Source organism: Onychostruthus taczanowskii, unplaced genomic scaffold (assembly GCF_017590055.1).
Source record: "Onychostruthus taczanowskii isolate IOZ18803 unplaced genomic scaffold, ASM1759005v1 scaffold40, whole genome shotgun sequence".
Lineage (NCBI taxonomy): Eukaryota > Metazoa > Chordata > Aves > Passeriformes > Passeridae > Onychostruthus > Onychostruthus taczanowskii.
The window spans coordinates 7,141,234-7,153,648 of NW_024501460.1; the positions used below are offsets into that span (position 1 = coordinate 7,141,234).

The window sequence follows — 12,415 nt, forward strand, 5'->3', positions numbered from 1 at the left end:
GAGATCCTAAACATCCCAAAATGACAACTTTCACTTTTTCCTAACAGCTACATTTATTGACAATAATGAAGTAGCCAAAAACAGTCTCAACATAGTTCTGTCACTTATAAACAAATAATGTTTCCTCTTCCTTCAATTTCTAAAATGCTCAAGGAAAAATAGAAACTTGTGTCCATGGTTTTTTTGTAACAGTGGAATTAATCTCTGTTCTGTCACTCCTGTCCACACAGCCATTCTAAATCATAGGGGTTCTGTGAGTTTGTGCACGTCTCACTGCAAGAGTTCTTTCACAGAAATGTTTTGTGTGATTTAGGTTTTCTCAATGCTATTTTCCACACTAAGAAAATAAATGAAACCATTTTTTACCGCAGAAAATACTTTATTTCTCTTGTTTTGCATGCCTGTAAAACACCGAGAAGCTTTAAGACACACAGTCTATTTCATCCACAGATGAAGGAAGTTGAGAGGATATACATACATTTTTAAAGTTGCATAAACCACAAAGCCAAACTTACACAGAACAAAGAACAAATCTAGCATTACTCAGCAAGAAGACTGGAAACATGCACACACACATACACCCCGACAGTTCTAATGAAACTGAAGGAAAAAAAGAAATACTGCTTTGTTATGCAAATACACCATTTCAAAATTGAGAAAATTAAATGATGTCATTCAAGCTAATATCCTTGCCTCAATGGAAAAGTGGCAACAGACAACAACCCTCCCTCCCCACCAACCCCCTTGCAAATATTACAATGAGGTTTGGCTTCAATAGCAGTCTGTAGCATTTAGCCTCAAGAAGAACTACCAAAAAAATTTTGGAACTGCTTATTTTAAAAAGTTTGCATTTGTTCTGCCAACCTAATTCATCAAGACAATCAGTGCAATGCATGTTATTATTGCGTAGTCACAGATTTTTCATAGCTTCCATTTGCAGTGTTCAGAACAGCAATTTAGTAAATGGTTTGTAAAAATATGAAAACACAACTATGTTATTTCTTCCAAGAACTTTAATATGTCTCTATGGAAGTGTGTTCAGAGACACAATGAAAAAAAATTTAAATTATATAACAGACTTAACATTTAGCAAAAGAAAAAAAAGTATTTAAATAGCTTCATATTATTACTCATCCAAAAAAATCACAAGCATTTCCTTGGTTTCATAGCTTGACCCATATTCATATAGCAGATATTGTATATAATTGTTATGCCTGGATTTTCCTTAAAATTGCCACTTTAAGAAATTCAATAATAAAATAAGCAAAAGAATAAAAAACCAAAACACACAGAGACATGCCCCTTCTTCTGCATGAGCAGTAATTTAAGCACAATGAAAAAGCTCCAAAAGTCAGAGCCATTATATTAACACTTTCCACAGGGTATGATGAAAGATACTGAAAATCACCTACACTCTGGCAGACCTGTGTTACCCTCCAATCCCAGTAAACTGCAGCAGCTAGCACAATTTGCAACACTTCAAAGTGAGTCCAATATAATTTTCTTTAAACCTGTAAAAAATAAATTACATAGTGGTTTGGGTTTCTTAATAGCTTGATGAAGAGGGTGGATGGATCACTAAAATATCAAAACAGGGGAAAAGAAACATAATTATATGAGAAACAAGTTCCTATCAAAATAGAAACCTGCCAGATATCCCCAAGCTGCTGCAATAGTTTTTCAGGCAGCTGGGTTAAAAAGCACGTTTACAGAAAGTAAACGCTTAACGAGGTCTATCATAAATATAACCACTCAAGCTAATGCTCAGCCAGGATGGTTGCACTCAGAGCCGTAAGAGAAATAAAATATATTACAAAATAACATAGCATCCCATATTGAATTTTCTAACCTTGACACAATTTCTTGACCCGTCATGCTATACTACTAATAATAATTTCTCAACTTCTTTTACATCTTTCTACCACGATACCTTAAAATCTAAGGGCTTGAGCAATCATTGACATCAAAGCCTTCAATTCCACCTTTTATTTTGGGATTGCCCTACTCCAAAATTTTAGATGTAGATGAGCATAAAACAAAATATGTTAATGCCAACGATGACTGCAGCTATTTTGCAGCCATTAATTTTGTGCTTAATAAATATTAAGCCAAACCCTGGACTAGTTTTATTAATCAAACAGTTCTAGAGACAGATCTGCAGCTTGACCCATTTTAATAGCAAATCTAATTTTGGGGATCAGAGCAGAACAGACTGCAGCTCTTTTCCTAAGAATGCTGACATTTAAGTAAACCTTACCAAAGAATGCTTGCCTGATTGAGGACTGACATTTCCTTTCTCTAACTCACTTAAATAAAATATAGGCTTTCTGGCCAACTTCTACAGTACCCCAAGGCAGCTGTATATCACTTTCAGTTGCAACTTGTGAATACTTTCTTTTTCTTTCTGTCTCTTTATTTTGACATGCATATTATGTTAGCTGATTTCAATCATGTTGCATGAGTGGAAGACATACCTTAAAAGATTAAGTTTTGCCACCTGGGACAACTCCAGAAATTCAGTACTTTTAGCATCTCATACCCTTCTTCATCCTCTATGCGCCTGCACTATCAATAGTAGCTTTCTTCCCTATTTTATGCCAAACGACAAGTCTTTCAAGGCTGCAGTTGATACAAGTCAGCTTGAAGTGTCATTCCCCCCCATTCCCATTCCAGGATGGAGCTGCTCCATTGTGTACAACGCTCTGCTGCCATCTATTTGACACAAGAAATACAACGCTGTGAATGCCACAGCTGGTTTTGCCTTCCCTTTCCCCCACCTTTCTCTTCCCCTGCAGCAGCTGTTAGAAGAAAACTCTCAGGGAAGTTTTTGATCACTCCTCCCTGCTCATGCCCAGAAGCAGAAACCACTTCAGCAATTACTTTTGTACTAAAAAAAAAAATAAATAGCTACAGTAACAGCAGAGATTACTGCAAACAAAAGTAGAACTATATGATATACCACTCTTCTCTGAAAAGGGAATCCAAGTTTATAAACTTCCATTTATCAGCCAGCTCTACATAAAATATGCTTTAAAGCAATTATTTTAAAATTTGCAATTTCATTATGCAGCAGCAGAGCTCATTGAAGGCTTGATTTCAGCAGGTATCCAGCTGTAACTGGGGCCATGGCACTGAAATAACATGGATTCACCGGCTGTCCTCCTTCACTACACCAGACTTAAAATTCAGAAGTCAGTTAGGAAGTCAAATCACAGAGCCTCCAAGTAGAAACCACACACAAAGCATGAGATGAAGGAGGTGGTACTTTACCCGTCATCAGGGTCACAAAGACAAACACCACTTCATTCATCACAGCATTCAGCCTGCTTTGTATGTGACTGCACAAAACAAGAACAGCAGCTGAAAAAAGTCCTCAGCTTGCATTTGTAAAATATCATGCGAGAGACACCCACTGAAGCTGCAAAAAAACGCTTAAAGGAATCTCTAATCTTCAGTTACAGATCCACGACAGTGCACATTCTGCTCTTTAATTACTAAACCATATGGAAAAGTCCTGTCTCGGGGCTCAGTCTGGTCCTTTTTGCATCCCTGATTAAGTACTACTTTTTTCACATGGCTGCTTTCCCAATACACTTAAGTAACATATTTGTAGGAATGTGCTTCAGCGTTTACCCTGGAAATGATTCATAAGATAAAACAGCAAAATGAAAGACTAGAAAAGTGCAAGCTTTTAACAGGAATTATAAATAATGTCACTGTGATCCAAAAAGCATTTGAATTCTTGTGTATTTTTCTACAGAGAGGGAAAGAACACCTTAGTTCAGAGCAAGAGTAGGGAGAAAAGGAGGAACTCTGCTGGAGGGTGCAGGTAAGGAGAAAATGAGAGATGTGGAATTGGAGGGCACAGAGGAAATACCAGCCTGCAGCAGAGGTCATGAAAGCTCTTCTGTAGTTAAAATATACCCATAAACGTAATGCCTTAATTTTCTAATTGGTATTAACATAAATAGTACTCAGTTTGGGGAGCAATTTGTTAAAGCTTGAATTTGTTAATAAATACTAGTACCACTGAGCACACTATTCCATTGTTTTTTATGTATTCATAGCATTTACAGCTACAACACATAGAGTTAACTATTAAAGTTAATCTGTTTAATAAAATTAATAGTTGCACTAAGTTCTTTGCTAACACTTGGTTTTAAATATATTTAGTCTGACAATATAAGCTGCAATTACAGGATAGTATAAAGTTGCCATAAATACTTAGTGAACCAAGTGAAGAGACATATATAATTCCAATTGCTAACTATTACTGGAATTACCTTTCCTTCCAGGCCACACAGAATCTGTTTGAACAGGTACTGCACATTTTACACTAAAAGCATTGCCTAAAATATTTCAAGTGTAAAGCTACCTAAAATCTGACCACTAAAAAGGAATTAGATTACTTAAAGAATTTAATACACAGCAAAACAACACATATAAGCATTTCAAAGAATCACTTGAGAGGCTTACTCTGCCCTCTGGTGCACTCCATCCCACAAGGACACAACATCCTGCACAAAACTCAGGAGAGCATCTAAACAACTGCAACAATCTGAAGTCAAAGCAGTTAAAAGGGTGTGCTGAACTAAATTAAGACAGTTCAGCACCCTTCAAGATCACACCCTGGGTAGTACCAGCATGAGCCAAAGCACTAAGACACTCTGCAGGATAGAAGGTAGCTAGTTTTTATTCCTTCGAATTTACAGCAGAAGGCCTAATTGTCCTGGCTAAGGACCAAGACCCCACCACCTAAAGCCCTGTGCAAACACAGTGTTTGCTGGTTAGCACAACAAATTTCCAGCAAGGTTGTGTTCCCAAGGCTGGTGTTACGAGCTGCCACCACCAGTAAACAGATGACAGGAGACTGACAGGTACATGTCAGCCCCACCCAGGGGTCCCACACTAATCAGAGATACCCTAGGGCAGAAGGCTCTGTATTCATAGCCTGATAGCATGAATCAGGTTTGAAAACTCAGCTTTTGGCTAAAACATTGAACAGCCACACGTGCTAAATTAGAAGGAATTTGATATCATATCGAGACGATAACATAGTCTATAAAGCACAGCTATAAAATTCCCTAATGACATAAAATTAAGGTTAGGCATATTTTTTCCTGTGAATAAGTTGTACTACATCTCTACAGAGTATTGCTAATATTTTTTAAAATTAACTAGACTAGATCTTGTTACACTGAACAGCCAACATTTTTCTTTTATAAAACATACAAAAATCCATTCATTTTCTCAGAAGCTGTAAGCTTCTGTGACATTCATAAGAAGCTTAAAACCCATGCAATAATAAAACAGCATACTGAATGATAAGAACCACAAGGTACAGTACATAAACCATGAATTATGCAATTATAAGCAATTATCAGCCTTGTTAGTAATGAAATACTGGAAAAACTTTACAATTAATTATTTTAATTATTTTGCCTACAGTTTAATATAAGCAATATTGTATTAATGAGAAAAGAAAGTTTAAAAGTCCAAGTGCCCAACAACAACAAACACTATTTTTTGCCATGAGAAAACATTGCAGGATCAGAACTAAACTGCGTACGTACAGTTAGCACAGACTAACAGAAGTAGCATCACTAAGATTTATATGCTAATGATATTTACGTGTGATAAAAAAAGCCCACCCAACAAATTAGAGAGAAGTACTCCTGTCTAATGAACCATACTACAAAAAAAAAAATATCCAGTGCAAAAGAATTATTTTCAGAACTAATCCATCAAATAGATGACAGCAATCAGAAAGACCTATTTTGTTCAGTGATACTGAGATATTTAAAACTAAGACAAACCAAACTGAAGAGTTTCCAACATAAGAAGAGTTAATAGAGAGCTCTCCTGTAAGGAGGGCACATTCTCAAACCTGGCTATTGAGCAGCATGAGACTTTGAAACATTGCCAGAACATTGCAATCAGGAGACTCCAGTACTTAGTTCTGTGCTAAGTTATTTAGTGCCTTGACCTTCCTCACAGCTAACTGCAGATGTGTCATGGAAGTGCCTTCCTCATGCGAGACTGCCTCAGAGCGACACCATCCTCTGCAACACAGACTTTGTCATAGGTGATTTTCAGCTCTACTAACTGCATGGATAGAAAAGTGATGGGGGAAGAGTACTGCCCCTACAACATCACTGATAAAACCTGCAGGAGAAAGCCAGCTATATACAGTTTTAATTATTAGATTCACTTGTGTACTTAACAGAAGGATGCCAGCTTCCATGCCATGACCCAAACACTACCTTCTTCACTATAAAGTTGCACAGCACCATCTCCCCCCAGCAATTATCACAACCACAATTACAACTGCAGGAAGAAGCATCCTATAGAAGACTGATAGGAAATGAAAAAGATGCCCTGTTTCCCATATGGTTCACATTCCTCTGACCACGAGGAGTCTGGGGATGCAAACAGGCTTTAGAATGTGATGTAGTTAGTAGTAGATAAGGCACTCTTCAGGTAAGCTAAGAAAGCTCATCCTCCATATATTCTGGTCCTCAAGGGTGATTTTTACCATCCTGATATCTGTTATGGGGACAACAGAGCAGGCACAGGCCAGAAGGTTTCTGGAGGGCATTGATAACCTGACGTGGGTGACTGAACAGCTCACAAGGGGAAATGCCATGAACAAACAATTCTTACAGTCAAGGAAGAACTGGTCAGGGTAGCTTTAGCTCACAAAAGGCTGAAGGACTGGAGCATCTGTCATATGAGGAGAAGCTGAAAGAGCTGGGGTTGTTTAGCCTGGAGAAAGCTCAAAGGGTGATCTCCCTGATGTGTCACCTGATGAGTGGGACGGGAAAGGATGAGTGAGACAGACTCCTCTCAGCAGTATACAGTGACAGGAGGTGAGGCAATGGTCAGAAATTGAAGTACAGGAAACATGCCATTTAAAAATATGAAAATTTGTGGTGGTGTGTGCTAGTTTTTTTTCTGTAAGACTGAAGGAACTGAACAGGTGAGGAAAGAGGTTGCTCCTCAGGGAGGTTGTGGGGTCTCCATCCTATTAAACACTTGACAGCAAAAAGTTCTTTGTAATCTGCTCTAGATAATTCCCCTTTGAGTAATGGGGTTGGACTAGCTTGTCTCCAGAGGTCCCTTCCAACCTTCAACCATTCTGCAACTCTGTTGAAATTATATGATGCAAACTTTTGCTTCTGTACTTCAAGTTTCCCCTCTCTGTAGATATCCCACTTTCCCATCACCAGCATCCAGCTACAGATTCAGGATGCAGTAAGAGACATGGGTGAGCACAGGCTTTTGTGTAAGTTGGAATTTTCCTCCCTGGCCTCTGAAGACTTATGCACCAACCAGGCTATTTAATACTACTAGGACAGCAAGCCATGAAACCAGCCCACATTCAACTGCTCAGATACACTGAAAAAGTTTCAAGTGCTAAAAACAAGATAACTTTTACTGAGGTTACACTGCCTTTTGGATTCAGAAATTTGTTAAAAAATACTTGCCAGCTTCACTAGTTCAGTACAACGCAAAGCAAACAAAATTTTACAGTGCACTCAAACACTGATGTGATCATCTGTCCTTCAAGAAAATAGTTACAACTTTATATCTGTGTGTGTGCCTCCTCTGAAAGATGTGCAAAAATAGACATTTACATCATTTTTGACTACTTACATTTGGATTATTGATTTTGAAGACATTCAGCAGAGGGATATAGAGTTATGGATAAGAGAATTTAGAATAAGCCATCTGCATGCTACTATACCCAATAACAGATAATTTAGAATCAATATATTGTAAACCCCATAAAACCAAATTAAATGAAAAACATAACATGGTCAGTTCACCAGATTCCCAAAGAACTACAATTCAAAGCAGGAGGACATATAAAGACTGAATAGAGAAAATGAGGCTGAGCTGTTTATTTAGTAGCCATGAAGTGAATGTGCTACTGTTTTCTGAACATCCCATGGTGAAGCCACAGCGCAGAGAGCTAATCCCTGTTTCTCACCAAAACAGACAGCAATGCACACTGGATAATTTGTTCCTACTGATGATATCATTCTGTTGAGTTTACTGCTTTTAATAAGGAACAAGTTTCAGTCTTCTCTCACTTTCTCCCATGTACAAGATCAGATCAGCCTCCCAGTGACCTACTTTATGAGTCACAGTCCTCACTATTTATGATTCAGAAAAACGTCTTCTCTGACAGTATTTCCCAGACTACTGTGGGTTCATTCCAAGAACCAATTTCATCTTCATTGGTTTCCTACAGGAAACCAGACCAACTTCCTATGATTTTATTTTCCTTCATTTCAGCACGGCTCACATAAACTAACTGGAAGTGAGAGTGATAGAAAACTTTATTCTGCATAAACACAAGCCAATACAAACACCACCAAAAAAATCCTGAAGACGTCACCGGTTCAAAGTGACCAGAATGTGAAGCAAGCTAAGATTAGAAGTTCTTTTCCCTCCTTCCCCAAACATGATGCATACAAGCAAACCCATTAAGTTCATATAACCACAGTCTAATGCTAACAGCTGTTTAGTGAAGACATTCACCTGAAAATATGGCCAAGTTCTACTCTCTCTCTCAACACTGGGAATTGTTTTAAAATGCTAAACACTGTTGGACTGTTTTTAACTCCTACCAATAACCAAGTCAAGTTCTCCCGAACACCTCAGTCAACAGACTCGGGGTGCTTATTTCTCTCCTCAAGTGCAACAACAGAAGTACTACTGGAGATGCTAGGAAGCAAGCACACCTTGAAGAAGTTCATCTATGCTTCCCATATGACCACTACCATTGCCTAAGTATCAGCCTGCTGGATCCAGGTCAACTTCTAATAGAGCCATTTTCATTGTCCTCCAGGACATTAGCTATCCAAAGGCCAAGAGTCAGCATCAGATCTGCATTGGCTCAGAGTCACAGAGTAATCTTAACTGGAAGGGACCTAGAAGGATGATCAAGTCCAACTCTTTAGTGAATGGCCCATATGGGAATTAAACCCACAACCTTGGCATTATTAGCCCCATGCCCTAACTAGCTGAGCTAATCATGCAGTGAGAGATTTGCGGAATAATCCTTCTCATAACCCATAGCAGAATCATCCAAGAATCTATAGCAGCAGCACAAGCACCACTATTACCCCTTTGTGCCCTCCCAGTGCTGTGACCAAGCTGTTGTAGCTGCAACAGGCACATGGAGTAGATGATGTTAGCATGGTACTAGCATTCTACTCCCAAATTAAGTGGGACAGGTAATTCCCACAGAGATTGCTATACAGTGAACCACTTCAAGAGAAGGGATGCTGGGATACCTAGCTGTAGACTGCAAATAACCAGCATAATTTGCTGGCTCAGATTTCACTCTGCAAAGCAGCAGTTCAGTTATCTTCTGGGCCATCTTCTGCCCTTGGACTAATACAGCCCTGCTGTACGTGAGTTAATAAACCAGACCCATGTTAACACAGTTAATTCAATCATGCAAGCAAATTAAAAGCAGATTTATTTTCATTTCATGTCTGTATTCTGCTCTGTGTGTTGTCAATAACTGCAGTCTTTCCGTGTGATTTCCTTTTGCTGCGTTTCAAGGCTTACAGTGATAGGAACAACACATCGCTTTTTGTGGAAAGGCTTACTCAGAAAACTAAAGCCAAACTGATTTTCAGGAGGCTTAAATACTCCTTAGCTTCTCACTTCATGAGGAGCCAGGAAATATTACTTTAGAATGCTTACACACCGCACACAACAAGGACAGGACATATGACTGACACACAATTTATTTTAATGACAACTTTCTAGCTGAACATCAGCTTCAGTTTGTAATTGTGAAGTATGAATGAGGATTTTGCAAGTAAATTGTGGTCAGGTCACTTGTTAGTAAACTGAGCTTTTATGGCAGTGTACCTTAATAAATGTAACCACAAAGTTATTGCCTCTGCTACTCATTTTCCATCCTTTTGCTGCAGCAGTACTTGCCAGGGTCAAACTACTAGATTTAATTACTCCTTTTTATTCCACTTTCTCTAACTTGAATTTTTATAAACAAAAGTGTTGTAATGCTGCAGGTAGTAACCTACTGTTTGTAGGTCAATATTTCAAAAAGTATAAAACTGGTATAGGAGAAGTCTTTGTAGAAGTGGTGCATTCTGATATCTGTATTGATTTTAAACAAACCAAATAATGTTGTTTTAAGTACTGCTTGGCCTAAGTACACTGTTTAATTTCTCAGCTAGGACTGATCAGCAGCAAGGCCTACAGCAAAAGTTGTTTCACGTGGCAGAAAAAAGAGATTTTTAAACATGCAGATTTTGTTGACAATGACAATTTAACCTCTCTTCTTCTGACAATGTATATTGAGTAGCAAACTCATGCAGTAATTTAGCACCACAGCAAACATGACTGTCTTGACTGAAGGCAATGTTTACCTGATGAAATTAACAGTTGTTAAAACTGCTATAAATGCTGCAGTCTAAAGTAAGCAAGGTAATACACCAACCTCATCACCACACATTCACAATTCTCAGTCTAGAGAAGGTTACTCACCTTGACATGGCTCTGAGCTCCCAGGTTGTAAATCTCAGAGGGTTTGACTTCATTAATGATCTTCACCAGGCAGGTGCTGTCTGTGAGATCCCCATAGTGCAGCTTCATGTCTTCAGAGTTTAAGAATACAGAGTTAATACACTTTAATCTCAGAACAATAATGCATTTTTGGTCCACATCCTATTTCAGGTCAAGGTCTGAGTAAACGTTTACTGGAAAAAGTCAAGAGATCACCAGCTAAACTTGGTTTTGCTTGTTTTTTTTTTCTCCCCTGCTTTAACCACAAAATACATTTCCACACAGGAGTAATGAATAGCATTTCACTTTTTTTTTTCATAATCTTATTTATCTATCAACATTTATATCATTTGTTTAGTAGCTTACACTTAATTCTCCCAGGTTGTATTAATAAGTTCAATATCAGATACAGAATTCCAGTCACAAAAACAGGGCATTTTTTAGTTTGGGCTTCCCATCTTTCACTCAAAAATGTCTTAACTTCTTAAGCATCCATCATTAGCTTTTCTCTCCTTCCCAAAATGTTGCATATGTTTTAATTTCTCACTGTGAGTAATTTCACAACAGAACAAAAATGTGTAAGGTATCTACTAGGTGAACATTTAAATAATATTTCAGTACAACCTGCTGCATTTGTTACTATTGTTTTTCTATTTAAAAAAACACAGATGCACACTGGAAGGAAATTTAAGAGAACCATTTAACTGCCAACGAAACATGGTTTGTGATGCTATACATCAAAATCTCAAAATTGCTTAGATACAGATGTTATTTATCCTTTCCAGACTTCAGTTTCTAATTTGTGTGTAAAAAAGAACACAAGAGCTGAAACCAGCTCCTGTCAAAATTTAAAGTGCAAGTTGCAACGGTTTATCAAGTTGTCCTTGTTTTCAGACCCTGATGTGACAAGAAGATATTGCAAAAGTGAAATTCACAAAACAGATCTTCTTTTTGCTCTTTTTTAAAACAAAATTGAAAAATCAAACAAGCATACTGCTATTCACAGATCTTTCCAATAAAAAGTTGTAAGTATTGATGAATTAGCTGTTTATGTTTACTTGCCATATTAATATAGATTTTAGTTTAATTTTTTTAAAATTTTTTTTTTTTTTTTAGTGTTGAGATACCAGGCTTATTACAAGAGATGTGAATCCACAGTCCATTTTTTAACTGCTGTTGAGATATGTGAACCTTGTTATTATTTGTGCTGGTTTAGGCTTTTTTCCCCCCTTTTTTTTCTTTTTTTTTTTTAACAGTATAAAACAGCAACGAAGTTAACAGATCACACGGTTCCCAGATGTTCAACCCTGTACATTCCCATTTAACATGTGCATGAGTTTCTTCAGGTTGATAAAGTAATACAGCCATGGTACATTCCTGAAATTTTTTTTCACATCAACATCAGTTGAAAAGGGCACTCTGAAGAGACTTCAGACCCAGCTGAAGCTAGGCAGGAAAGAGATGTTAGAGCCTGTGCTCCTCTTCCTACACCAAAGACATGCAGTCCTGCCATGACCCCTAGGCCAGAGAGCAGCTTCAGAGCTTCCCAGGGGAGGGTGGGCTGCCAACTGGGCTGACCCAGGAAACAGGGACACCAGCCCACTAATACCAAACACTTAATGCTTTCAAGGAGAGTGCTAATTTTGGTCCAACATCAAGTCTTGAAAGCATCTGGTCCAACTGACCTTTCTGAAGGAGAGCAGGGAATGAAGCTATGCTCCCTCCTGACCCATGAAAAAAGAGGGTCTTTCAAGAGTGAAAGGCTAAGCAGAAAGACTTACTAGAAATGGAGTTTATTTGCACAGATTCATAAACACAGATCAAATGTCAGAACCTTTGGGCTTTAGTAATATTATCCAATCTA

General features: G+C 38.0%; 1 protein-coding gene across 1 annotated transcript in view; it reads right to left on the reverse strand.

Moving 5' to 3' along the window:
• The window catches only part of GMDS (GDP-mannose 4,6-dehydratase), a 409,517-nt gene that overhangs the window by 330,495 nt on the left and 66,607 nt on the right, over positions 1 to 12,415 (reverse strand). The window contains exon 4 of the mRNA XM_041413197.1: positions 10,534 to 10,643. Within this exon, the coding sequence (XP_041269131.1) occupies positions 10,534 to 10,643 (110 nt within the window). The remainder of the gene's footprint in view (positions 1 to 10,533; positions 10,644 to 12,415) is intronic.